Below are 27,483 nucleotides of genomic sequence, written 5' to 3'. Positions count from 1 at the left end.
GGTCCATAAGATTTCTGCTCAGGTCGTCTGCCAGAGTATTTTGCTTTCCTGGCAGGAACTGAGCTTGAAGATGTATTTAGTAAGTCAAGGCTGTGTTCCATAAGGTAATGGCTAGTCTGCAAATGGGGCAGGAATGTGTACTCCCATGCTTCTTTATGTACCACATAACTGTGGTATTGTCCATCTTTATCAGTAGTTGTCCTGGATGAAGTAAGTCCTTGAAGGCTATCAGAGCATTCTGAACAGCTAGCATCTTTTTCTGGTTGATATGCAGATGCATTTGGTTTGGGCTCCATTTGCTCTGAATGCATCCACATGCCAGGTGGGCTCCCCAAGCATAGCCTATGTGTCTGTAGTTAGGGTTTGGGTGGCAGGGGGTAGAGTGAATGACAATCCCTTGCTTTGGTGACATGTCTCTGCCCACCAAAGAAACTCCTGTTGTAGGGAGGGAATGAGAGGAATCAATGTTTCCAGACTGTGACAATGTTGACTCCATAAACTTTTTAGGTACCACTGAAGTTTCCTCATATGCAGTCTCGCATATGGAATTAGTAGAATGCAGGATGCCATGTACCTCAGAGCCTGCAGAATTTGTCTTGCAGATAACTGGGTTTGTGTTGCCATTTGTTTGAAGTATGCTGTCAGTTGCCTTTGTCTAGCGTGAGGTAAGCCATCTGGGCAGTTGTATTCAAGCTTGCACCCAGGAATGTAATTATTTGACAGGGTACCAGTTGTGATTTCTTTTCGTTCATTGTATACCCTAGGCATGCTAGAAGCCTTTTTACAAATGCCAGATGTAGAAGAAGAGTGTCCTTGTCCTCTGCTTGAATGAGACAGTCGTCCAGATAAGGATAAATTTGTATGCTTCTTTGTCTACAGAATGCAATTACTGGTGCCAGGCACTTTGTAAAGACCCAGGGCATAGTAGATAACACAAAGGGCAGTGCAGACAATTGGTAATGCAAAAAACCTGCTTTGAAGCGGAGGTATCTTCTGCATGATTCCCTTATTGGGATATGCAGGTATGCCTCTTTTAAGTCTAGAGTTACTAACCAAGCATTCCTGTCTAGCATTGGCAGTAGCTGTTGTAAAGTCAGCATTTTGAATTTTGGAATGTCCAGGAACATGTTCAAAATCGATAAGTCCAGTATTGGACGCCATGAATCGTCTTTTCTGGGTACCAGGAAATGTCTTGAATAAAAACCTTGTCCTTTTTCCTTTTCTGGTATCGGTTGAATAGCCCCCATATCCAGGAGGGAAATGACTTGTTTCTGGGCCTCAGCACACTGGTTTTGTGGCAGATCCGGCCATCCGTTTGGAATTGGCAAAGTATGGAAATTAAATCTGTACCCCTGGGATACTATATTTAATACCCAACTTGCCTTGAGTAACTAACTGCCAATTTTGAGCATGAAGTGCTAGCTTTCCGCCCAAGGGGGCTGCCAAAAGATAAGTGCTTGGTGATGGTAGAGGAAAGTCACTGACACTGCTTACTGTAGGGTTGTGCTTTGTTTCTTCCAGATTTGGAGGTGGAGACACCTCAATGCTTTGACCTGTAAGAACCCTGTGATTGGTATCTGGAGCCTTTTGAGCGCCTGGATTTGCACTGAGTGGCTCTGTTGGACACAGGAAAGGACCAATTTTTAGTAGGCCAGTGTCTACTGAATGTGGGTGGCTGCACTTGCATGAAATCTTTTACAGTTTGCATAGATTTAGCTTTGTCTTCCATTTTCTTTAAAATCTCCTCTGCCTTATTACCAAACAGAGTATCATGCTGCAAAGGGGCATCCAACAATTTAGTTTTAACATGATCAGGCAGATTTTGTTCCTTGAGCCAGGCATGCCTTCTAATCACAGATCCACTAATGGCGGCCCTACAAGAGGCCTCCAAGAAATCAAAACCACATAGCAAAGTATGCTTTCCAACTTGTTCTGCTGAATGCAATAAATCCTGTAACTATATTCCACACAATCAGAAATCAACATCATTTTCTGTTTCAGTAAGCCCATAACATGCTGTTGATATTTAAGCATATGAAACTGGCAGTTTAAAGTCCTGACTGCCAAGGCTGCGGCCGTATAAACCTTCTTACCCCCATCTATCCAACGCCCTGGAATCTCTATCAGAAGGGGTGGGATTTTTGCCTGTAGAGGCCTTTACACCCTTGGGACCCTGAGAAATTGTTTCAGGATCAGCAGCAGGATTTTTGAAAATAAATTTGTGGGAGTCAGGAACCCTGTAATATCTGTCTGGCTTACTAGGAGCCGGAGGCAGGGAATCAGGGGCCATGCTTGATTCCGAGAACACATCATCAACAATGTCTAATACAGGAGGTATTGCCAAAGGCCTATGCTGGGGAAGAAGGAGGAAATTCCTAAGCCTCTTTTTTGATTCAGAGAAGTCCTGACTCTCCCAGTGAAAATGTTAACTTAAAGTATGCAAAGTCTCTCCAAAAGAGTAATCCTCAGGAGGAGATGCAGATGAGATGGATTCCTCTGCATCAGAATCCTCATAGGATGGAAGAGAAAATTCCTGATCAGAAGAGGAATCAGAAGAAATGGAAACCTGATCTGAAGATTCATAATCAGTGCCTTGCCTAGGCCTCTTAGCAGGGGGGGTTGGGAACCCCTGATTAAGGTAATTAAATCCTCAGCCATTTTTATCATCTGTTTTTTAGGCATAGGGGCCTGAGCACGTGGCTCATGCATCGGTTTTTTAGACATAGAAGTTGTTTTTCACCTTATTTTTGTTGCTGGCATCGGTTTAATATAAACATGTTGAGGCCTGAAAACACCCTCAGAATCCGGTGCCTGCTCAGCGGCTCCGGACCCATGTAAGGGAGCGACATCCGTAGGTTCAATACTCTGAGAATCTCGCGGCATACCGGACTCCGAATGGGTCCCGGTAGAGGCCTGCGACTCAAACGTAGTGGGTATCAGGGGCTGCGAAAGCACCTCACTGAGTACCGGTGAACCAGCGACTGGCTTAGGAGAAGCTTCATCGCCGGTTTTGGACCTCAACGGTCTGCTCTCTTTCTTTGCGTTTTTTGTGAACTCCGGTAGTCGGATTGCTAACCGACGATATTTCAGGATAATTAAATCTTGAACCAAAGTATTTAGAAACAAAAATATACAGACACTTAATAGTGCGTTGGTTAAATCTAGCACAAAACCGACAGCAAGGCACGTTGTGATCTGAGCCTAGGCAAGGAATACAGTACAAATGAAAATCGTTATGAGGTATTTGCTTCTCACAAGTAATGGAATGATTAACTTTTACTAACATCGGCAGGGAGCAAGAAAAAGTTTCCACAACGGGGTACTTAGCTTTAGTTTGAAGACTTCGGTTCTGAAACTCGAATACGAAAATTTCAGAAGTTAGCCAACCAGCACTTGCAAACTGCTTCTGCTTCGGGCACTGTGCGGCAAGAAAGACTGAATAAAATGGCGTCGGCTGCATGTTTTATGCCCCTGACGACCTGACGTCATGGAAGAGGAGACATCAACTGACACAGGACCCAGGACTTCGTTATTTAGGCCGACTGAGGGCAACCTGCCAGCAGATAACCTAAATGTAATGACTGCAACAGTGAAACATGAGGAACATCTTATCTGTGCACAGCTTAAACCCAGTGCTATATGGTTTATTTGACATTTAACTAGGAAAGTCGAGCTACAGCCCTTTTTCAGTGTAGGCCCGGGGAGAAATGCTCCACAATAGTACATAGTAGTTTTACAATAATAAACAATCTGTAAAAAAAAAAAAATACAATACAAAGAGAAATTTAGAAAATACTCCCAAACAATAATGTTGTTAATTAACAATGTACTAAAAATAGGTATATAAACTTTACAAGAGACCAGATTATAAACATCAAAAAGGAGAAAAAGAAAAAGCAGAGATAAGAAATACAGAATTTGAACAGATTCAGAGAGAATGTGTAAGGTAATACAGGCAAATGTAATAGAATGAGAAAAAATATCAGAGCCGGAGAGGAGTTACAGCAGCCTGAAGTAGAACAACGTAGAGGAAGTAAGAACAGAAAAAATTAGGTTGCAGTTAGGAAGTTAAGGGAGAATGAGATTTAAGAAAGTTAGGATAAAAAAGTTCAAGCAGTGATTTTACAGTGACATGTCCAATTGTTAAGCAGATAGAGAGCTTTTTTAAATTTGTGTGTGTGTATTATTATGATGGTCAAGGGAAGCTTATTCCATGAGAGGGCAGGAGCACAGCTATACAGATTTAGGTCAATTGAACTTTTAGGTTTATATACATCCAATTATTGTTGATCAGTGTTCCTGGGGAGTAGAGTGAGAGAAGAGATGCCAAGACAGGAGGAAGACTTGCAAGAATGGAATGTATGATAACTTGAGAGTATAGCAGTTGATCAGGGAACACTAACCAATTTAATATCTTAAAAGACTGACAGTAATGACAGTAAGAGGTATGATTAGCAAATCTAGCAATTTTGTTATAGGTAGCTTCAAGTTTAGGAAGATGACCAGTGTGTAAGTTAGTTAACATTTCTGAGCTATACAGGAGATCAGAGAGAAGATAAAAATAAGCAAGAGAAGTACAAGACTCATTTATCATCAACTTTTTATTTCTGTAGAGTAATCCAAGTTTTTGGTGAGTTCTCTTTATACAGTGATTTACATGGAGATCAAATTTGAGTTGATCCTCAATAATTGTCCCAAGAAGCATAGTATGTATTGCAACTTTTATGACTGATGGTGTTTAGTGATGTTCTACTGAATGAGGGTTTGACAGTGATTTTGGGAGAAACTGGAGGAGTTTCGTCTTATTTGGATTAAGAATATTTTGGTTGTAATAGAGCCAATTTTCAATAGAATTGAAGGAATTTTGAGTGGCACTGAGCAAGTCAGACAGGGTATCGGCAAAGGAGATAACAGTAGAGTCATCAGCATATTGAATGAGTTTAGATTGAGGACAGAAATGTGGAGGTGGTTAGTAAAGATGCTGAAAAGTAGGGAACCAAGAACAGAACCTTCAGGAACTTCCATCCCGATGGGGAGAAAGGGAGATAGCGAGGAGAGACATTTGACAGACAGAGTCTTGTTGGAGAGGTAGCTGTCAAATCAGGAGATGGTTGAGGAAGAAAGGTTAAGGCCCGACAGTTTGGAGAGGAGAACGTTGTGAGAGATGGTGTCAAAAGCTTTTAATAGGTCAAGAAAGAGACAGGAGACAATTTTATCATCATTTCTGGCAAGGAAGATAAAGTGGGTAAAAGTGATGAGGGCAGTAATAATGTGGTGAGGAAGAAAGCCATATTGGATTGGGCTAAGGAGATTTTCAGAAAGTAGATACACCTTTTTCAAGTATCTTAGAGAGAGGGGACAAAACTGCTATAGGAAAATAGTTAGATAGTTCAGTAGAGCTGCCACTTTTATGGATAGGAATAGTGAAGAATTGTTTCCAGATTGAGGGAACAGTAGATTCAGATATAGAGCAATTAACGAGGATGCAAATGGAGTGAGCTATGGAGTTTGTTGCTAGCTTGAGGAAGAATGGAGGTAAGTTGTCAACAGAAGGTGAACATGGTTTAAGCTTTCAGAGTAGGAATTTGATGTGGTTGGAGGGGATAGGTTTCAGTGAGAAGGCATCATTATGTTTAGAGGTAGGGGTGTCAGTGGGGTTGATGGATTTAAAATGATGACATTATTTTACTGACAGAGTTAATGCAGTAAGAGTTAAGTAAGGTAGCAGTTTCGAGGGGGTATTATTAGGACATAGGTTAGGAGTTGTAGGTCTACCTGGGTGTAGGATAAGACTTATAGTATTCCAAACGTTTTTGGGATTGCTGAGATGAGTAGTTTGAGGTCTAATGTAAATTTTAATTTTGTCATCATTTACTTGTTTCTTAGATAGGTTACAAAGTTCTTACTCCAGAGTTTCCAAGCATCATCTCTTTTAAGCAAAAGACAGCGTGTTGATTGAGATAACCAGAGAGAGCACAAAGATTTCACTCACCGCTCTGAGGGGAGCAAGCAAATTGAGTATATTATGGAATATTTAATTAAATTTTTGAACAGCTTCATCTAACGGAAGGTAAAATAGGAAAAAGCAGTTTATAGAGGAAAGCAAGTTATTGAATATATCAGAAAAAGAAGTTATGTACCTACCATAACGTTCCATTTTAGTTGTCTTCATCTCGCCTTTTTTCTTGCTGGTTGGGATCGGAGCTGATCCTCGGCTCTGACTCGGCCACCTTCAATAGCTTGAAAGCTGTTTACTGGCTCAAGGCTACCCCTTATCCCATGATGCCTAGCGATAGCTACCCAGATCTCGTTTGAAATGGCTAACTCCAGACATAGCAAGATAAAAAAACCTAGTCCAAAACAAATAGAGAATATGGCAGGTATAGTCAACCTAAGTCAGTAGAGGAAACAAACCAGAGAACACCCAGCCAGTGAAATAATAACTCTTCTCGGTCCAATAGGACAGGGGGACGGAGGGTGGGACACAAGAAAGAAGGCGAGATGAAGACAACTAACATGGAACATTATGGTAGGTACATAACTTGTTTATGTTAAGTTGTCTATCTCACCTTCGTTCTTGCTGGTTGGTCCCTAGCACCTAATATCCTGGGTAGGTTCATTGGAACAGACTCTTCAGAACAGTGGAACCAAAGTCAGCTGTGCTCCTGGAGACCATATCCAGCTTTTAATGAGAAATAAAGGTATGAGGATTTGCCCACGTAGCAGCTGCACAGATAGAATCCATGGGCAACCTAGACTGGACGGCTACAGAGGTGGCCAAGGCCCTAGTAGAATGACCTTTCAGTTTGATAGGTAACTCTTTGTTCCGTTCCTTAACTGATAAATAAAAGTAATAGTATGAGACAACCATCTAGATAAAGTCACCTTGGAAACTGGGAGACCTTGTTTGCCTGAGGCATAAGAAAGGAATAGCTGGTCCGACTTCCTTATTTCCTTAGTTCTGTGCAGGTACAAACACAATTGTCTATGAACGTCCAGTTGGTGTAATTTGTACTCTGCCTTGTTGGTGTGACTAGGGAAAAACACAGGAAGGTCTATAGATTGGTTTAAATTATTTTCTGATCAGACTTTAGGAAGAAAAGAAGGATTAGTCCTCAGAGCAACTCTGTCCTTATGAAAAACCAAGTATGGCGGACGAACCCATAGCGCCTGAAGTTCGGAGACGCGTCTGGCTGAAGTAATAGCTACCAGAAAGAGTGTCTTCCAAGATAAAAACTTAATGGAGCAGGATGCTGCTGGTTCAAAAGGGGGCAAAATTAAGGAAGTTAGGACCAAATTAAGGTCCCAAGGAGGTGGGGGATCTCTCACTGGAGGCCTAAGGAGAGTCGTCCCTCTCAAAAAAGCTTTGCAGAGCTTATGAGACATAATGTTAGAATTTGACAACCCAACATGAAAGTTAGACATGGCCGCTAATTGAACCCTGATCGTAGCAGAAGTGGACCCAGAATGAAAAAGTTGTGCTAGGAATTCCAGAATTTCGTGGACTGGGGCTGAAAAGGGATCTACGTTCCTAGCCTCTGCCCAACAAGAAAAACTTTTCCATTTACTAGCATAAGTTTTCCTGGTTGTGGACTTGTAAGAGGAGACAATAATCTCACGTACAGCCGGGGAAATGCTGGGAAGCCTGGCTAAGGTTGGAAGTGGAGCAACCAAGCTGTGAGCTGGAGAGTTTGGAGGGATTGATGCAACCTGCCTGACTGATGAATCAGTAGATCTGGAATCGGGTCCAGAGTCCAGGGCTGATCAAGAAGGTAATGGTGCAGGAATGGGAACCATATCTGTTGAGGCCAGTAGGGGGCAATGAGGATCATTTTGCAACCCAACGATATTGCTTTCTGTATGAGTTTCGGTATCAGGGGAAACTGAGGAAAGGCATAAAGAAGTCCCTGAGGCCAATTGTGGACTACAGAGTCTCTGGGTGTGTGACCTGGAAGCAAAAGAAGGGAGAAGTAGTTGCTGCATTTGCTGTTGAAGGGGGTGGCAAAAAGATCGCAGCAAGGCTGCCCCCATTTGCGGAAGATAAGATCCACAACTTCCTGATTCAGAGACCATTTGTGAGGCATGACGATAGCTCTGCTGAGCCTGTCTGCTATGACGTTGGACCTCCCAGGGATGTGCGTTGCAATCAGAAAACGGGAGGAAATCACCCACTGCTACAGTCTGAGTGCTTCTCGACACAGGGGTAGATCTGGTTCCGCCCTGCTTGTTGATGTACCACACCACTGACATACTGTCTGTTTGAATTGCAATGGTCCCGGAAGGAAGAAAGTCCTGAAGGGCTTGCAACGCTAGGAGCACAGCTCTCATTTCTAGGACGTTTATCTGCAGATGGTACTCGTGAGGTTGCAAAGTGCCTTGGACTGTCCTGCCCAGATAATGCCCCCCCCCCACCCTATCAGGGAGGCGTCTGTGGTCACTGTGGCTACCGAAGGGGGCTGAATGAAGGGTCTGCCCTGAGTCACTAGTGGTGAGATCATCCACCATGAAAGGTGCCTTTTGCATGCTTCTGTAATCAGGATCATGTGAGACATGGGCAGCTCTTGGAAAGACCACTGTGTGAACAGGAGCCACTGAAGGATTCTCATATGAAAGCGGGCCAGTGGGATTAGAAGAATGGCTGCTGCCATGGAACCCAGAGTTTGAAGGACGAACCTGACTTGGATCCTTTTGCTCTGCATAAGAATCTGTACTTGCTGACGGATTGTAGACACCCTTTCTAGCGGTAGCCTTGCAAACATGTTCCTTGTGTCTAAGTCTGCTCCTATGTAAGTGATAGATTGACATGGCAACAAGGCAGATTTTTCGAAGTTTATTGTAATGCCTAGCTGGGAGCAAATTGTGATTGTGTAGTCCCTGGCTTGTAGGAGTTGATGCCTGGTAGTAGCAGTGAGGAGCCAGTCGTCTGGATATGGAAACACCTGGAATCCTCGACGTCTCAAGTGAACCATGACCACTGCCATACATTTGGTGAACACTCTGGGGGCTGTGGTGAGACCAAAGGGCAGAGCTCTGAACTGATAATGACTGGCTCCCAGCCGGAAGTGAAGAAATCTCCTGGAGCGCCTGTCCATCTTGATATGGTAAGTATGCGTCCTGAAGATCTATCGAGCACATCCAATTGTCCTGACCCAAAAAGGGTAGAATGGACTGTAGCGATCAGTCTCCAGTCCCCTTGTCTTTTTTGATACCAAAAAGAACCTTGAGTGAGTTCCGGATCAGTGCTGGTCTGCCGGGACTTCCTGGATGAGACACTTTTTCTAGCAGTTTTGAAATGTCTAATACTGCTTGGCCCGATTGGGTGGATCATCTGGAAGGGATTTCTTTGACGGTAAGGGGGGTTGATGGAAGGGAATTTTGTAACCTCTGGATATAATGGACCGTACCCATCTGTCTTGCGTTACATTTTGCCAGGCTTTTGGGTACAGTGAAAGTCTTCCCCCGACTGCCTCCAGAGGCGAGCAGCCGGGCAACCCTTCAGGGATGCTGAAAGGGCTAATCAGAGAAGGATTTTCTGTTTCCCTGGTTCTGCGGACCCCCTCTGCCACGAAGGCGGCATCTGTTATTATTGTTTCCCCCTCTGCCTCTGGAGGAAAAATTGCTACGCGTCTCAGGCAAGGCTCCCTGGGATTTTCTGAACCACATCTTGCCACTCTTCTGACCTTTGGGGTAAGGTCTAGAGGGAGTGGAAAAAATGGACTCCCACGGCACAGAGAGTCTTGCCTTCTTACTCACACCTAGTCAAAGTCTCTTTCACCTGTGGTCCAAAAAGAAAGGAACTATCAAAGGGGGTGTTGGTGAAGGACGCTCGAAAGGGTTCCGCAAAGTTACACAGCCGCATCCATGCATGCTTCCTAAGGGCCACACCCATACCTCCGGCTCTACTCACACCATCGGCTGCATAGGAAATGAGCCTCATGGAGGAGTTAACTACAGAATTAAGCGTCGGCAGCTGGGAAGCTACTTTAGCTTGAGCTACCTCAGCTGATGGATCTTGAAGGGTATCTCCAAGCTCTTTAAGAAGATCCCTTTGAAGCCGGGTAAAATGACAAATAGTTCAGTGACCTCAGAGAATGTCACTGAAGCGAACATTCGCTTTCCATATCTGTCAATCGTCCTAGACTCCTTGTTAGGAGGATGGACAGACGAAGAGGTCTGAGCCAACTCTTTTTTGGTGGCTGCTGCTACCACCATGGCATCAACAGGAACACCTTTAGTAAGGAATTGCTTATCCTGGGGTGCTGTGATGAATTTACCAGGTCTCCTCGGAGTTGGTTCCACGGTACCTGGAGCTGACCAAGCCTTTCGAGCCACCACTGCCATAAGTGGATCGAAAGGCGGAGAAACCCAGGAGGTGGAAGGTCGGGAACCGAAAGCATCCAAAAATACAGACTCATCCTCGGTAGAGGCTAGGGGATTCCAGTTCCCCCTCTGCTTAAGCATTTCTAGGATGTCAGAAAAGGAAACATCTTCACAGGGGGACCTCGGGGACCCTTCCAAATCATCTAAGTCTGTATCAGAAGTGACAGACTCAGGGGAGTCAATGTGCTTCTTCTTGTATTTCTTCTTATGCGGGGGCTCCTCTGAATGATCAGGGGAGGCCTCGGAAGAGGAAATGCCCAATGGGGTGTCCTGGAGCATCAGTTCCCTACGCTTGGGGCCTGGAGGAGGAGCAGAGGTTGGCACAGGCACTACAGGGGACTGAGCCAGTAGGGCTGATAGTTGAGCTGACTCAGTGGCCAGCACACTCCTCATGACATCAAAGGCGTCCCTGCCACAATGCAGAGAAAGCTCTGGTTCCGAGGAAATAGGAATCTTTCTCCGCACCGAGGGAGACAGCTCCGAGGCCGATGTAGGAGCCAAGCTCACCTGCGCCGAAGCTCCGAGAGGGAGAACGGGGTGGGACAAGGGTCCGATGCCACTTGCCTACTTGCAGCCAACAAGGGAGCCCTGGCACCCAGATCCTTCGACGGACGGCACCACTGAGGGGAACGGAGCTGACGTCGGAACCAAAGGAGATAGAGTTATCGGAGCCGACGGTTCCACTACTCGAACCCCAACAAACTCCGGCTCCGAACTCACTGGAGTCGGAGGAGGAACATCAAGAGAAGTGGTCGGAGCAGACACCTGTTGAGGAGGGCTGGACAACATCTTGGCAAGTGCCTGCGACTTTAGCAACCTACTGACCACTCTCTCCACATCATGATCCGACAGCCTAGAGGATCGAGAGGAGTGAGAGGATCGGTGACTATGCTTGCTCTGAAGTAAAGGAGACCGAGGAGCCAAGTGGACCGATTCTAGTGAAGGGAACCTCAGCCTCATATGGCTCCACGACGGCTCCGAAGCCTCTGATGGAGCCAACGGGGAGATAGTCTTGTCTGTGCCAGCCGGAACCGAAGTAGAAGGTAAAATCTGAACCGAAGACAGCTCCGAACTTGGAGCCGACGGCTTGGTGGGTTTAGGGGATTTCACAGGCTAAGAGCTCTTCGCCGGTAAATCCTGGGGTTTTAAAAGACCCCCTAAGAATAAGCTTATTCTTACACTCCTGCAGGACTCTTGGACTAAAGGCATGGCATATAGAACAAGAGCACTGCAGGTGCACAGCGCCTAAACAATAGACGCAAGAGGTTTTTTTTTTTTTTTTTTTGAAATAGGAAAGCCTCTAACTTAAACGGCTAGCCTATGAGAGAAAGGTAGAAGGAAAGCCTCTAACTTAAACGGCTAACCTGACAAGAAGAGGTAGGGGGAGGGGGCGGGGGAGAACTCTCTCAGTTAAATGAGTTCTACAAGGAAAAGAAGGGATACTACCACTAAACACTATCACAAAACAAGACTAATGTTAATAATAAAACACTAAAAGTGTTGAATTCTAGAGTAAGAATGTTATACAAAAAACTTTATATGAGCATGAGCCAGAAAAATGACACCTCGCAGCTGAAGCGGCAAATGAGACCTGGGTAGCTATCGCTAGGCATCATGGGATAAGGGGTAGCCTCGAGCCAGTAAACAGCTCGAGCTATTGAAGATGGCCGAGTGGGAGCCGAGGATCGGCTCCGATCCCAACCAGCAAGAACGAAGGCGAGATAAGACAACTTAACATTGAAAGTTAGAGAGGTTGCGGCTGTCCATGTATTTACGTGGCTTTTGATGGTGAAATGTTTGAACACAAACAGGAATGGTCACTGATGGCATCGCATAATGTTTTAGAATGGTAATATATGTCAGGTTTAGATACAAGTATCCAGTCTATGACTGGACTAGAGTTGGTAGGTTTGTTACAGTGAGAGGGAGTTGAGCTTAGTTAAGTGAAGCCATGCAAGAAGTGGATCTACTGGAAGGGTTAACCAATTGATGATAACATCTCCTAATACAGAAGTTTCACTGGATACATTTTGGGAGAACCAGGACAGGATTTATTCATGAATGGGAATATTGTTGGCAGAAGGGGGAGGTATATATAACTCCGCTATTGTTAGAATTTTATAGTCATTAAGTTTAAAGGTAGCAGTTAGCAGTTCGGCTGGATGAAACATACGGGGAGTGTTTAATACAGGGGACATTTTCAGATGATCAGAGCAAATTATGGCTACACCTCCACCTTTTTTTTTTGGTCAATCTACACGAAGGATGTTGTATCCAGTGTGGAGAAAATCTTTGCCAGAGATGTGAGGTTTGAGCCAGGCTTCAGTAATTGTTATTATGTCAGGATAGTATTCAGCTATCCAAGCATGGAATTTACTTTACTTATGATACTGCATATACCGAGTGAAAAAAGTGTAAATGTTTAAAAGGGAAGGATGATGTGGCACAGACAGTGTGTTTAGACTGGAAATAGAAGAGTTACTGGGTGGCCCAGAGTTGAGGTGTACATCACCAGAAAGTAGTAAGGTAAGAAAGAGATGGTGAATACTTGAGATAAGAAGTGGCGTTTAATATGGGCAAAGAAGCTGGGCAAAGCTGTCTTAATAAATTATCAAAACATATGTGTTACAGTGACTAAGTATTACAAAACAGCTATACGGAGGAGAATTAAACTTCAGTATATGCAGAAATGGTTCTCCCCAATTTCAGAAATTAGGACAGTTAAAAACAATAGTCGTGCATTCACTTGTCCAGTTATGATTAAACATTACGGAAGCATTTAAAGCCATCAGTGTCAGCTGCAATGTTACACTGTGGATAATGAGGCCATCATAATTCAAGAGCAAATTATAAACCTCAATTATCAAGATTCCTTCAAGCATAATATAGGATATTCAGAAGTGACACCAATATAATAAAACCAACCAAAATGTTTAAAATTTACACTTTTTGTAATAAAAATGAAAAGAAAACCTACCTTCAGCAACTCAAGGCCTGCCCTGATAGCCTGATCGGTTGGAACACCTTCTTCGTCATCATCTGCTGTGCAATCTATTGATTTATTCACTTGTTTTATTAGGGCACTAACAAAATTAAAATAAAGTAAAATGAAATGTACTGACATCACCTATAGTGAACGCAGATTCTTCACTAAATGCATAACTTGCACACCTCCTGCAAGCTACACCGCACACATGTACAACTTTATTCAACTCCCTGCAGGTTAAAAAGCAGCACCATTCTAACACACTTTGCTTACAAATAAATGATTACTACTTCAACCATTTCAGGCAAAGCACATATCTATACCACTACTGTAGCTACTACCTTTCAAAACACTCCATGCATTTACAGAAAACTTAAAAAAAAGTACCAGTTAAACATGCAGTGCAAACCATGCCTTTAATGCACAGTGGGGCTGGCAAGTGAAAAAAGAAGTTATGTACTTACCATAACGTTTCATCTGATTGTCGATCATGTACCCTTGATATATGGGCCCGGTTTCAAGCATCAGAATCAACTCGGCCGTTACTACAGCCAGCAAGAACCAAAAACTCTTGAACTTCAGTCCTACCCAGAATGCTCTTTTCCAATTTACCTCAGACTGACTTTGCAGATAAACATGCCAGAAAATAATCCTAATAGCATTTTAGTGCAGACCATACTTAGTGCCATATATGTAAAAACAAACAACTAGAACCAGATTTCATTCCACCAGGAGGTCTGAATGGAAGGGGGATGGAGGGTGGGGAGTCCAGGATAAATGAAGATTGAAAACACAGACGGAACGTTATGGTAAGTACATAACTTCTTTATACGATGTTGTCAATCTTCACTTATTCCTTGACATATGAGACAGAGCCCCAGTAACCTTATATCTTGGGAGGACTCTCAGAAGAATATTACTGAGCACCATAAAACAAAAGGATGCTCTTCCCCTAGAGACCAAATCCAATTTGCAATGAGTAATAACTATGTGGCAAAGCCCATGTCGCAGCTGCACAATCATCATCCAAGGAAGCCTCAGAATGAAAAATTTCTGAAGTAGTTATGGCACTAAGAGTGTGCCCTGACAGGTCCAGGTAATTCAACTTTCCTCTTATTGTATATGAAGGATTTACAATCCTTAAGCCATCTAGATAAGGTATATCCCTAGATACTGGGTTACCCATTCTGGTATTTGAAAAGGAAACAAACAAGTCGGTTAGATTTCCTATCTTCTGTTATATGGAAATAAAATTGCAATTAACTATGGACGTCCAATAAATGTAGAGAGTATTCACCTTTGTTTGAGAAATTGGGAAAAAAGACTGGTAAACTGAATGATTGATATTCGCTTCTGACACCACCTTTGTCTTTGTGAAATATCAACTGTGGTGGTTTATAAGATAAGGCTTGAATCTCTGAAATTCTTCCGGCAAAAGTAACTGCTACCCAAAAAATAGTTTTACAAGATAAAAATTTTAGGTCACAGTTGGCAGAAGGCAGAAAGGGGAACTGTACTATTGTCTGTAAAGCTAAGGTAAGATTTCAAAGTACAAATGGATCTTTACATGGAGGGTTTAACAACAAAGTCCTTTTTAAGAATGCTTTACAAAGTTTGAGAAATAGAGGAAGAAGATCTTTCTTCAAAGGGTAAAGCTAAAAATTCTAAGACTTTGTCGATAGGAGCGGAGAAAGGGTCAATGTTATAATCACGAGCCCAGTAGGAAAATCTCTTCCATTTACTCTTGTAGAGTTTTCTAGTAGACAGTTTGTGTAAAACCAAAAGAATCTTACTAACAGGGGAAGACAGAGAATTATGCCCAGTAATTAGTGTAACTACAGAAGCCACGCCATGAGCCTGAGGGTTCTGAAGGTTTGGGTGAACTAATTCCTCTGGATGGGATAGGAGATGTAAATCTAGCTCCAGAGTCCACAGTCGCTGAATCAGAAAAGGCCAAAGAAAGGAAAACCAAATCTGTCGAAGCCAAAAGGGAGCAGACAGGATTACTTTGCTCTTCAACCTGATGACTTTCTTTGGGAATTGAGGGATTAAAGGAAAACGGGATTGCTGTCGCTCCAGGACTGATGTCAGGTCGTCAGGGGTATAAAAACAGGCAGCCAACGCCATTACATCAGTTTTTCTTACCCTAAATGTCAGGAGTCCCCCAATAGGGAGCTAAGCTATGGTGGGAAAATCACCACCAATAAAAAGTAAATACCAATATCAATACCCCTGAAAGGGGTGAGTAAGATGCACAGAGAGGACAGAGACAAGAGAAGGGGGCTGGAGGGAGGGAAACCAGAAATAATACACACAAACATCTACATTTATGGTAAGTCTACACAACTGTAGTATGTTCTTCGTGTTTCACTGTTGCAGTCATCACACATGGGTTGATTCCCAAAGTTGAAGAAAGGGTGAAGGCAGTTGAGATGAGTTTGGGCTGGCTAGTATGCCCTGCAGGACTGCTGTTGCAAAACCCATCCTGGATTTGGAAGACAGGCAAGTGATAATGCTTGGTGAATGTGTGTAGAAAAAGTACAGTTGTGTACACTTACCATAAATGTAGATGTTAGAGTGTATTCACTGTTGCAGTCATTACATTTGGGTAATCTGCTGGCAGGTTGCCCTAAGTCGGCCTGAATAACAAAGTCTTGGGTCCTGCGTCGGTTCACATCTCCTCTTCCATGACGTCAGGTCATCAGGGGTATAAAACATACAGCCGATGCCATTTTATTCAGTTTTTCTTGCCCCAGAAGTCAGGCGCCCCCCAAATGGGGAGAAGAAAAAAAAAAGTATATATATATATATATATATATGTATATATATATATATATATGTATATATATATATATATATATATATATATTAATTAATTAATTAATTAACAGAAATATCTGTAAATGCACTTTTAGCAACATAAACTTTTCCTTCATCTAAAAGCAAATACACCACAAAGGCTTTAGTATATAGTAAAGGAAAGAAACGTGTTAGAAAAGGGGGATGGCGGGTGGGTAACCCGGACTGCAACAGTGAATACACTAGAACATCTACATTTATGGTAAGTGTACACAACTGTACTATGTTCTTAGTGTTTCACTGTTGCAGTCATTACACTGGGTAGAATCCCAAGGCTACGGATGGGAGGATGACATTAAATAGCATTAGGAGCGGCTATAATGCCCTGTAGAACTGCAGTGGCAAAGCCTGCCCTGGATTTGGAGAAGAGAGGTAAATCATAATGCTTTGTGAAGGTATGAATAGAGCCCCAAAAGTAGCAGCTTCTAGAATGTCTTTGGTTGGAATCCCTCCGAGAAAAGCTGCTGAGGTAGAGGCAGCCCTGGTGGAATGTGACCTGATCCCCTTGGGCACAGGTTTACCATGGTGCAAGTAGCAGAAACGAATGCAGTGGCTTATCCACTTAGAAATAGTCTGCTTTGAAATAGCCTTCCCCTCTGACCCTGCAGCAAATGCCACCAGTAGTTGCTCAGACTTTCTTAGAGATTTGGTCCTGTTTAAGTAGAATATTAGTTGTCTGTGTACGTCCAATGAATGCAGAATCCGTTCCCCCCTGTTCTGCAAATTTGGGTAAAATGTTGGCAGGTGAATTGTCTGGTTAAGAGCCATGGATACCACCTTAGGCATAAAAGGAGGATTGGTCCTGAAGGACACCCTGTCCAGGTAAAATGTAATAAAAGGCTCCACAGGCATGAGAGCCTGTAGTTCTGAAACCCTTCTTGCTGAAGTGACTGCCAAGAGAAAAGCTGTTTTCCAAGATATAAATTTCATATCCGCAGTAGCTGCTGCTTCAAAAGGAGGCAGGGTGAGTTTTTCCAGCACAAAATTGAGGTCCCATGCAGGAGCTGGTGATCTTCTGGGAGGCCTTAAATTTTTTGCCCCCCTAAGATACTGTTTAAGCAGACGATGAGAAAAGAGGGGAGGCTCTGTGTTGTAATGAGCCGAGATGGCACAGGCATGGATTTTTATTGAAGAAAAGGATAGGCCCTTGTCAAGCATCTCAGCCAAATATTGTAAAATCTGTGGAATATTGGGCTTCGCTGTGTCTGTTCCTTGTGCTTGGTTCCAAGCACAGAATCTCTTCCATTTATCAGCATACGATTTTCTAGTACTAGGCCTTCTGGCTTCCAAAATGACATCCATCACAGATTTACTGAGAGGTGTTGTTTGAATAATTTGTTGATTAGCCATGCTGCAAGATTCAGAGTTTGGAAATGAGTGTTCACAATTTGATAGTTCTGCTGAGAAAGTAGATGAGGTATTTGAGGCAAGTACTATGGATGAAGGTGAGACAGATTCCTTAGAAGCGGGTACCAGTGCTGGCAAGGCCAGTCCAGAGCAATTAGGATAATTTTTGGTTTTTCTGTGTTAACATGCTGAAGATTTGCAGATCCAGTTTCCATTCATGTGGGTCCATAAGATTTCTGCTTAGGTCGTCTGCCAGAGTATTTTGCTTTCCTGGTAGAAATTGTGCTTCAAGATGTATTTGGTAAGTCAAGGCTGTGTTCCACAAAGCCATGGCTAGTCTTCAAAGGGAATAGGAATGTGTACCCCCCTGCTTGTTTATGTACCACATAACTGTGGTGTTGTCTGTCTTTATCAGCAGTTGTCCTGGATGAAGTAAGTCCTTGAAGGCTGTCAGAGCATTTTGAACAGCTAGCATCTCTTTCGGGTTGATATGCAGATGCATTTGGTTTGGGCTCCATTTGCCCTGAATGCATCTCCCTGCCAGGTGGGGCCCCCAAGCATAGTCTGATGCATCTGTAGTTAGGGTTTGGGTGGCAGGGGGTAGAGTGAATGACAGTCCCTTGTTTTGGTGACATGTCTCTTCCCACCAAAGAAACTCCTGTTGTAGGCAGGGAATGACAGGAATCACTGTTTTCAGGCTGTGACAATGTTGACTCCATAATGCAATTACTGGTGCCAGGCACTTTGTAAAGACCCTGGGCACAGTAGATAAGCCAAAGGGCATTGCAGAGAATTGGTAATGCGAAAAATCTGCTTTGAAGCGGAGGTATCTTCTGTATGATTCCCTTATTGGAATATGCAGGTATGCCTCTTAAGTCTAAAGTTGCTAACCAAGCATTCCTGCCTAGTATAGGCAGTAGCTGTTGTAAAGTCAACATTTTGAATTTTGGACAGTGGCACAGGAAAATAACTTTCTTGGGTGGCGTAAGCTATGGAACCTTGCTGGCAAGGCTTACGTAGGCCCTTGGGCCGATAGCCTAGTACTTACCTATGAACCTATAGTACTAGAGGAAATTTGGCCAAGGCATCGGGAAACTTAGTCCCACTAGGCTAGCTGCTTCTTTACATGGGAGATCCGAGGTGGAACTTATAGTACTAGGATAAAATTTGGCCAAGGCATCGGGGAACTTCCCCTACTTTTTTCAACAAGTGCCGTGAGATCTTTTACATCCACTTCAGCTACCGCCAATTCATGCAGATGGCACCTCAGTTTAATGTCTTATCCAAAAGCCTTTTAACTCAGGGGTTAGAGAACTAGTTTAGTAAACCAGGGGCCATGACTTCAAATCTCATCAAGGGCTGTCCTTTAGGGGATGGAGGTTGGTATAATAGTTAAGATATTAACTTCACAGACACATTGTTCAAGGTCCGATTCTCACCTTTGGAAGGGAATTGGCTAGGCTTAAAATGGCCCATAATGGCAGTTAGCCTAGTACTTACCCAAGAACCATGAATGTCCAGGAACATGTTCAGAATCGATAAATCCAGTATTGGATGCCATGAATTCTCTTTTCTGGACACCAGGAAAAGTCTCGAATAAAAGCCTTGTCCTTTTTCCTTTTCTGGCACCAGTTGAATAGCCTCCATATCCATGAGGGACCTGACTTGTTTCTGGGCCTCTGCCACTGGTTTTGTGGCAGATTCGGTCATCCGTTTGGAATTGGCAAAGTATGGAAATGAAATCTGTACCCCTGGGATACTATGTTTAATATCCACTTGTCCTGGGTAATTAACTGCCAATTTTGAGCATGAAGTGCTAGTTTTCCCCCCAAGGGGGGTGCCAAAAGATAAGCGCTTGGTGATGTTAGAGGAAGTCATTGAGACTGCTTACTGTAGGGTTGTGTTTGGTATCCTCCAGATTTGGAGGTGGCGGCACCCCATTGCTTTGACCTGAAAGAACCCTGTGATTGGTATCTGGAGCCTTTTGAGCGCTTGGATTTGCCCTGAGTGGCTCTGCTGTACACAGGAAAGGACTAATTTTTAGTAGGCCAGTGCCTACTGAACCTGGGTGGCTGCACTTGCAAGAAATCTTTTAAAGTTTGCATAGATTTAGCTTTGTCTTCCATATTCTTTAAAACCTCTTCTGCCTTATTACCAAAAAGAGAGTATCATGCTGCAAAGGAGCATCCAACAATTTAGCTTTAACATGATCAGGCAGATTTTGCTCTTTGAGCCAGGCATGCCTTCTAATCACAGATCCAGTAACGGCGGCCCTACAAGAGGCCTCCAAGGAATCAAAACCACATTGCAAAGTTAGCTTTCCAACCTGTTCTGCTGAATGCAAAAATTCCTATAACTCTATTTTTCACACAATCAGAAATCAAAAAAATTTTCTGTTTCAGTAAGCCCATAACATGCTGTTGATATTTAAGCATATGAAACTGGCAGTTTAAGGCCCTGATTGCCAAGGTTGCAGACGTATAAACATTCTTTCCCCATCTATCCAGCGCCCTGGAATCTCTATCAGAAGGGGTAGGATTTTTGGCTGTAGAGGCCTTTACATCCTTGGGACCCTGAGAAATAGTCTCAGTTTCAGCAGCAGGATTTTTGAAAAGAAATTTGTGGGAGTCAGGAACCCTGTAATATCTGCTTGGCTTACTAGGAGCCGGAGCCAGGGAATTAGGAGCCATGCTTGATTCCAAAAACACAATCAACAATGTCTAATACAGGAGGTATTGCCAAAGGCCTATGCTGAGGAAGAAGGAAATCCCTAAGCCTCTTTTTGGATTCAGAGAAGTCCTGACTCTCCCAGTGAAAATGTTCCCTTAAAGTATTCAAAGTCTCTCCAAAAGAGTAATCCTCAGGAAAAGATGCAGATGGTATTGATTCCTCTGCATCAGAATCCTCATAGGGTGGAATAGAAAATTCCTGATCAGAAAAAAATGGAAACCTGATCTGAACATAATCAGTGCCTTGCCTAGGCCTCTTAGCAGGGGGGGGGGGGGGGGGTCGGAACCCCTGATCAAGGTAATTAAATCCTCAGCCATTCTTATCATCTGTTTTTAAGGCATAGGGGCCTGAGCACGTGGCTCATGCGTTGGCTTTAGACATAGAAGATGTTTTTGACCTTGTTTTTGTTGCTGGCGTTGATTTAATATAAAAATGTTGAGGCCTGAACACACCCTCAGAAGCCGGTGCCTGCTCAGCGGCTCCGGACCCATCCAAGGGACAGACATCCACGGGTTCAATACTCTGAGAATCTCGTGGCATACCAGACTCCGAATGGGTCTCAGTAGAGGCCTGTGACTCAAAAGTAGCGGGTATTAGGGGCTGCGAAAGTGCCTCACTGAGTACCGGCGAACCGGCTACTGGCTTAGAAGAAGCTTCGTTGGTTTTGAACCTCAACGGTCTGTCTCTGTCTTTTTCTTTGTGTTTTTTATGAACTCCGGTAGTCGGATTGCTAACCAATGACATTTCTGGATAATTAAATCTTGAACCAAAATATTTAGAAGCAAAAATATACCAACGCTTAATAGTGCGTTGGTTAAATCTAGCACAAAACCGACAGCAAGGCACGTTGTGATCAGGGCCTAGGCAAGGAATACAGTACAAATGAAAATCCTTATGAGGTATTTGCTTCCCACAAGTAATGCAATTATTAACTTTTACTGACATCAGTAAGGATTAAGAAAAAGTTTCCCCAACGGGGTACTTAGTTTGAGTTTGAATACTTCGGTTCTGATAATCGAATACGAAAATTACAGGAGTTGGCCGACCGGCACTTGCGAACTGCTTCTGCTTTGGGCACCGCATCGCAAGAAAGACTGAATAAAATGGCATCAGCTACATGTTTTATACCCCTGACGACCTGATGTCATGGAAGAGGAGACAGCAACTGACGCAGGACCCAAGACTTTGTTATTCAGGCCAACTGAGGGCAACCTGCAAGCAGATTACCCAATGACTGCAACAGCGAAACACGAAGAACATCTAGGTATTAGTGAAATTTCAAGGGTGCTTTTACAAAGGTGATGATGTCTATACAGGACAGTGCCAAATACTTGAGGGGGAAACTACGGAAGTAGACCCTGATGATTCATGAATTAAGTATTTAGGGAAATATTATGAAGCTGGTTAGACAGCAGCTAATAAAGCAGTACTTACTAAAGAAAATTAGTTTGGTCAAGAAAGATGAAAGGAGGTGATCTGCCTGACTGGCTAGCACCTGACTACTACTGCTGGTCTCACCTCAACTACCTGCTGCTGTTGTTCCTTTCCTCCTTCTCTCACCAGAAGCAAAACAGTACCATCAATCCCAAAAGAAACAGACCACAGACTCTTTAGTGATCAACAGTCTTGTCCCAGATAATGCAGGGATCTGTAGGCTTGTTATAGCCTATTCCTTGTAGATGCCTTGAACAGCAAGCAGATAGAACAAGAGGTTTCCACACAAACACTCACTGCCCAATCACAGACTGTCAGGAATTAACGCACTCTGCTCCTTCTCTCACCAGGAGCAAAATATAAGCACAATTTCCAAGCTGGCACCTATGAAGTAGTTATCAGGCTTTCTGGTGATCAGCAGTACGCAAGCAATACTACCCCCATGTTCCTTCACTCACCAGAAGCACTAATTCCAAGATGATTACTGACAGGCAGAATGTGGGCTCCCCAGTAATTGGTGGTCTTGGGCTAGATGTTGCAGCTTTTAAAGGCAAGATGGAAATATGGGTTAATATTCTAAGAGGGGCAGTGTGCACTTAGCAGTTAGATAAGAAAGAGAGGGTAACTCAAGCTTTAGCAATCTAAGGGGAAAGCACCTCATTTTAAAACAGCAAGACAGATGGAAGGGGTGGACACTTAGTATTCTAAGTAATACAATGGGTTTGCCAATAACTGAAGGAGAATGACTTCGCAAAACAATAACTTTGTGCTTACTGACAACAGCCAATGAAAGAGAAGAAGGAAGGAAATATATGGTTTAATTAACATAAGGAACAGACAATTACAGAGACAGCAGAGTTTTAAAACAACAGCATCATGGTGGTGGTGACTCAGACACAGCTCTGGTCTGTTTTTCATATGTAATTATTAGGCTAATGACCCCAGGAGGCCTTTCTAAGCCTGCCATTCTTCTCAAGATGAGAAACCCTGCATCTCATGTATGTGACGTAAACACTCTAACCATTAAACCAACCCTCCAAACGTAACTGAAAGCAGAATAAAATAAAATTAAAACATGGTGTATAGAAAATACACCACAATATACAAAATAGATACCACACGAGTTTTTCAACTGTCTTCCCAAATGACACATACACCATTAAAGTTATTGTGTAAGAATTGGAATTTGTTGAGTAGTAACAGATAATTTTTTTTAAATCTTAGGAGAAAAACCTGTGTTTTTTCAAGAAAGGCCCCAACTTGAAGAACATTTTCCAACGTAATAATGATGGAATCTATGGGAAGGGTCAGATTAAGTGTGGGGCATGTAAATTTTGCCCTTTCATTCTGGAAGTCAGTGAATGTGAAATTAATAGAACGAAAATAAAAATACCTGAGAGATGTAGTTGTTTAACTGAAAGAGTGGTCTATTGTGCTATATGTTCCTTTTGCCCATGTTTTTATGTGGGGAAGACAAAATGTAAGCTTAAAAATAGGATCAGCGAGCACCTTAGGAATATAAGGGATGCTAGTGAAGTGAACGCACTTGCTAGACACATTAGTGAGTACAACAATCACCAGTTCAAATCTGTAGTACTTGAAGTCCAAAAAAGACCTAATAGGGGGGCAGCCCGGCCATATTTATTCGAAAGAGCTGAGTTGCTATGGCAATTACGACTTGATGTCACCCACTGGCCAGGCTTAAATGACAGCTGTTCCATAAGCAGTCTGCTAAAATTGAAGGATCTTGATAGGTGAAACATTCCCTTTAGATATGGATATGGTACAAAAATGTTTTTTATAAATGGCCTTCACACCTGTTCTATGTATATGTGCATGAAAATTATTCATTTGTCCCTAATGGATTTTTAACTGTATGCATATTTTATTTAAATGTTTTACACACATATATATATATATATATATATATATATATATACACACACACACACACACACATATAAAAAAAGCATCTCAAAAGCATTTTTATATATACACATATTTACATATTTATTCTTCTGTTTATAATATACAGTTTAGGGTGTTGACATTTGCACAGTTTTTATATGTATTTTTATACTTTGATATTTATATTGTTTCGTGCTGACACATTTATGTGTAGTGTTTCAGACTTCTGTTTCAGAAGACTGTTTCAGACTTGGGAGTGGTTTTCACTAATCCAGGAAGTGATGTCATGTAAGATTTCCAATTTAAAATAGTTTACTTCCTTAATTTCCTTGTATCTGATGAAGTTCCTGCTTTAACTGTTGGAACGAAAGCACTTATACCTTCTTGTTTGTCTGAATAAAGAAAGCATCCTTGTACTGAAACTGAATGTGTTGGCTTGATTTAAAGCACACATTGGATTATTTCAGGGCTCACTGGCTCTTACTGCCTGCATACTGCTTGTACGACGATGTTCTTGGTGGTTTGTGCATTTTTTCGTCTTTTACTAACAAGTGAAGGAGAATGACTTCACAAAACAATAATTTTGTGCTTACTGACAACAGCCATAAAAGAGAAGAGGGAAGGAAATATATGGTTTAATTAGCATAAGGAACAGACAATTACAGAGACAGCAGAGTTTTAAAACAACAGCATCATGGTGGTGGTGAGTCAGACATCTGGTCTGTTTTTCATATGTAATTATTAAGCTAATGACCCCAGGAGGCCTTTCTAAGTCTGCCATTCTTCTCAAGATGAGAAACCCTGCATCTCGTGTATGTGACGTAAACACCTTAACCACTGAGCCAACCCTCCAAACGTAACTGAAAGCAGAATCAAATAAAATGAAACCATGGTGTATAGAAAATACACCACAATATACAAAATAGACAAAGGCAATAAAGCAATACAAATGGCAAGAAAGTAAAAAAAACTAAACTCTCACAGCAGTCTACGGCAGAGTCTAAATGAATGTTAACAGCAAGGGCTGCCTCAGCTAAACATTTTTAATGATCACAGGCTCCATAGATGCCACCCTGGACAACAGATCCCTATCATACTCTCACTTAGGCTTAGTCATCTAAATGATGGTCTGTGTGAAGCCTCGTAATTTCCCCTTCAGATCCCATCAAAAAGCTCCTCTTCAAGCTTTTCCATCTAATCTAGAAAAAAAATCTGAAACATTATCATTGTTTGATAGTTAAAGCTCTGAAGACCAGTGTGACAGCTATATCTACTTCCTACCCAACTCCATCCAGCACTTTTCCCTTAATACTGGAAATTTGAGCTTTGTGGGCAAGATAGCAGTGAACAACTGCCTAGACAATTTCCACACACTAAGATTTTGTGTGTGTTGTTTTCTTAAATTAGATATTTTTCCATCTCATCTAATGTAATCAATCATTTTGCTCATTCTATACCACTGCATGCGGTCTCATTTACTTTTTGGTCTTTTGGTTACCAGTTGCAAGTCAACAACACTTTTTTACTCAATCTGCCAATACCACCACTCTTTAGCAGATCAAAACATAACCAGGAGCTCTGTATGTGGACAGCAGGACTTGGTATCAGTCATCTGTACTCTTCTCCTCTGGAAGTCTCGACAGACAGCATTCTATCGTTACTACCATTCATGCTACTGCTTCTTCTGCTGCCCACGGGATGCTGTTTTGACCTGGCTACGATACAAGCATGATGGGGTGCTTCTTTTTGGGAAAGTACAGGGCATAAATAGTGTCCATCATTCATCACAATTTTGGGTTTCAGTTGCATCTAATTTTTATCAGAAACCAGTACTAGGTGAAATGATGCTAGCACTACCCTTGATGGTTTAATTATACAGTTTGATTTCGCCTCTCTTGGAGAATATTTATGGTAGCTAATCTGTGGAAACATTTTAGCATTCAATACTCTGGGAAGATTTTTTGTGTGTGTTGAGGTGACAAGATTATGAATTCAAAGGGTCGAAGGAGCCGGTTATTGCAGACTGTAGATAGTAGCTGTAAACTGTTTTGCCTGATTGTAATGAATTGGGTTCCATGTTGTTTCAATTTATTTTCAAATGCTCTCCTGACACTGAGTCGTGACTGCAATGCTTCCAAACACATTCTACTTATTTTGCCTAGTTACTTGTTATTCTGCTTGTACTGCAAAACAATTTTATCTGTACTTAACGGTTTGGTTAGTATTTGCATTAGTTACTTTAATGTACAGAGCTTAGTTGAAAAAGTACTTTAACACAAATGAAGAGAATGCTTAAGTTGTGTATCAGGAGCTGGAGCAATTCCTCTGGATAACACGGCAGCAGCCACGACAAGGTTAATGTAAAGAAACCCATGGAACTCGTGGACCCTGCAGAACATGTCAGGTTTCTTATGGACAGGGCACATGCTGAGTCATGTTCTTTGGAGTCGAAGAATGCACCCTCTACAGTTCCCAAAACTGGAAGAATTGTCACATGTCTTGAGGTAAACAAACGAAGTAAATCAAAGCATCTTTTCTGAATAAGGGATGCCTATTTAGCCTCTCATTTCAATTGGCCTTTCACCCTACAGGGATTTTCCAAATGAGAATGAGGTTTGCTCAGTCACTGAAGCACAGTATGTGGTATCAAAATATCTGGAAAGGCATGTGGGATTAGCAAATCCAGTTCTTCCAACACACACAGTCTGAAGCTCAGGTAACTCGAAGTAGGGTGTGGTCAACCAATCCTTGAGCTTTAGAGTCCTCTTTCCATTGGGTTGCTGACCTGGAGGCCAGAGACTAAGGATGGAATACTGTGGACACCCGCCCCCCCCCCCCCACACACACACACACCATCCTCCCTGACTAAAATAGTAGGAATTAATGACTGCCCATTAAGAAATGACAGAGCTTGCTTCATCCACATGCATCTTATGTGGATCTTCTGGTTTGAATTCCATGAGAAAGCTTTTGGCCGGGGGGGGGGGGCTCTTAGAACAAAAGAGATTTTACCAGGAACCTTGGATCTCTAACAAATTACAGGTAGTGGCCGCAAAACACCTCACCAGAACCTACATACTTAAACCAAGCAGTGACAACTGAGCTAGTCACTGTATTACCTGGGACCCCCTAAATGTCTTCTCCTTAGATTGCTTTTCTAATCTGTTCTGGAGCTGTGGATGAACTAGAAGATGCTATGGAAGGAGGAGTCAAGGCTTCAGGTGTCTTCTGATTTAAAAAGCTCTGGAGAGAAATGCTCCTTTCTAAAAGTTTTCAGTGTAAAATTCTTGACAAATCCTATACTGTGTTCTAGGACTAAACAAAAAATACTATTGTAATCTTTATGTGGATTTTGTCTACCACATCAAGGAAAAAAAATAACACAATAAATAAGAAAAATAATTTCCCCAATGGGGTCTGCATAAAAAGTGTCACATGCTCTAAAGAAAGACTGCAAGTGAAAATAGTGCTTATGCAAGTCACATTTAGAAGGGACATCCTGATACCCTATGTGGCACATTTCTGCCTAGCTTTGAAGGGGAAGTGCACTAAGCTCTGGATGTCATTCCAGATATACAAAAATGTCCCTGCTTAACATTCTGCCAGATGGTTTTCCTGCTTTGTCAGCTTTTGAAATCAGGAAGAGTCTGCAGAAAAACTTGTGACCTCCACTTTGTTTGGTATTCTCTTTCACTATGACCATCAGTGCCAGAAGGTCTTGTATCAGGGACCAAACTAAAATTCCTTTCATCTCCAGGAAGAGAGATAATACCTGAGAAAGATTAGTTGTGTAAAATCTTACCATAACCATAGCTGTCCTTCTCTTCCATGTTGCAGTA

The 27,483-nt window shown here is 42.5% G+C and overlaps 1 protein-coding gene across 2 annotated transcripts in view; it reads right to left on the bottom strand.

Annotated features, from left to right (window-relative positions):
• Positions 1-27,483, bottom strand: part of PDS5B (PDS5 cohesin associated factor B) — a 3,703,643-nt gene that overhangs the window by 1,708,621 nt on the left and 1,967,539 nt on the right. For both annotated transcript variants that reach the window (XM_044073218.1, XM_044073219.1), the window contains exon 18: positions 13,358-13,463. In XM_044073218.1, coding sequence (XP_043929153.1) covers positions 13,358-13,463 — 106 coding nt within the window. The remainder of the gene's footprint in view (positions 1-13,357; positions 13,464-27,483) is intronic.

Source organism: Protopterus annectens, chromosome 5.part1, assembly GCF_019279795.1.
Source record: "Protopterus annectens isolate FY-2018-M chromosome 5.part1, PAN1.0, whole genome shotgun sequence".
NCBI classification, from domain to species: Eukaryota; Metazoa; Chordata; order Ceratodontiformes; family Protopteridae; genus Protopterus; species Protopterus annectens.
Note: the sequence above shows the minus strand (reverse complement) of the source record. Positions and strands in the feature narration are given on the sequence as shown.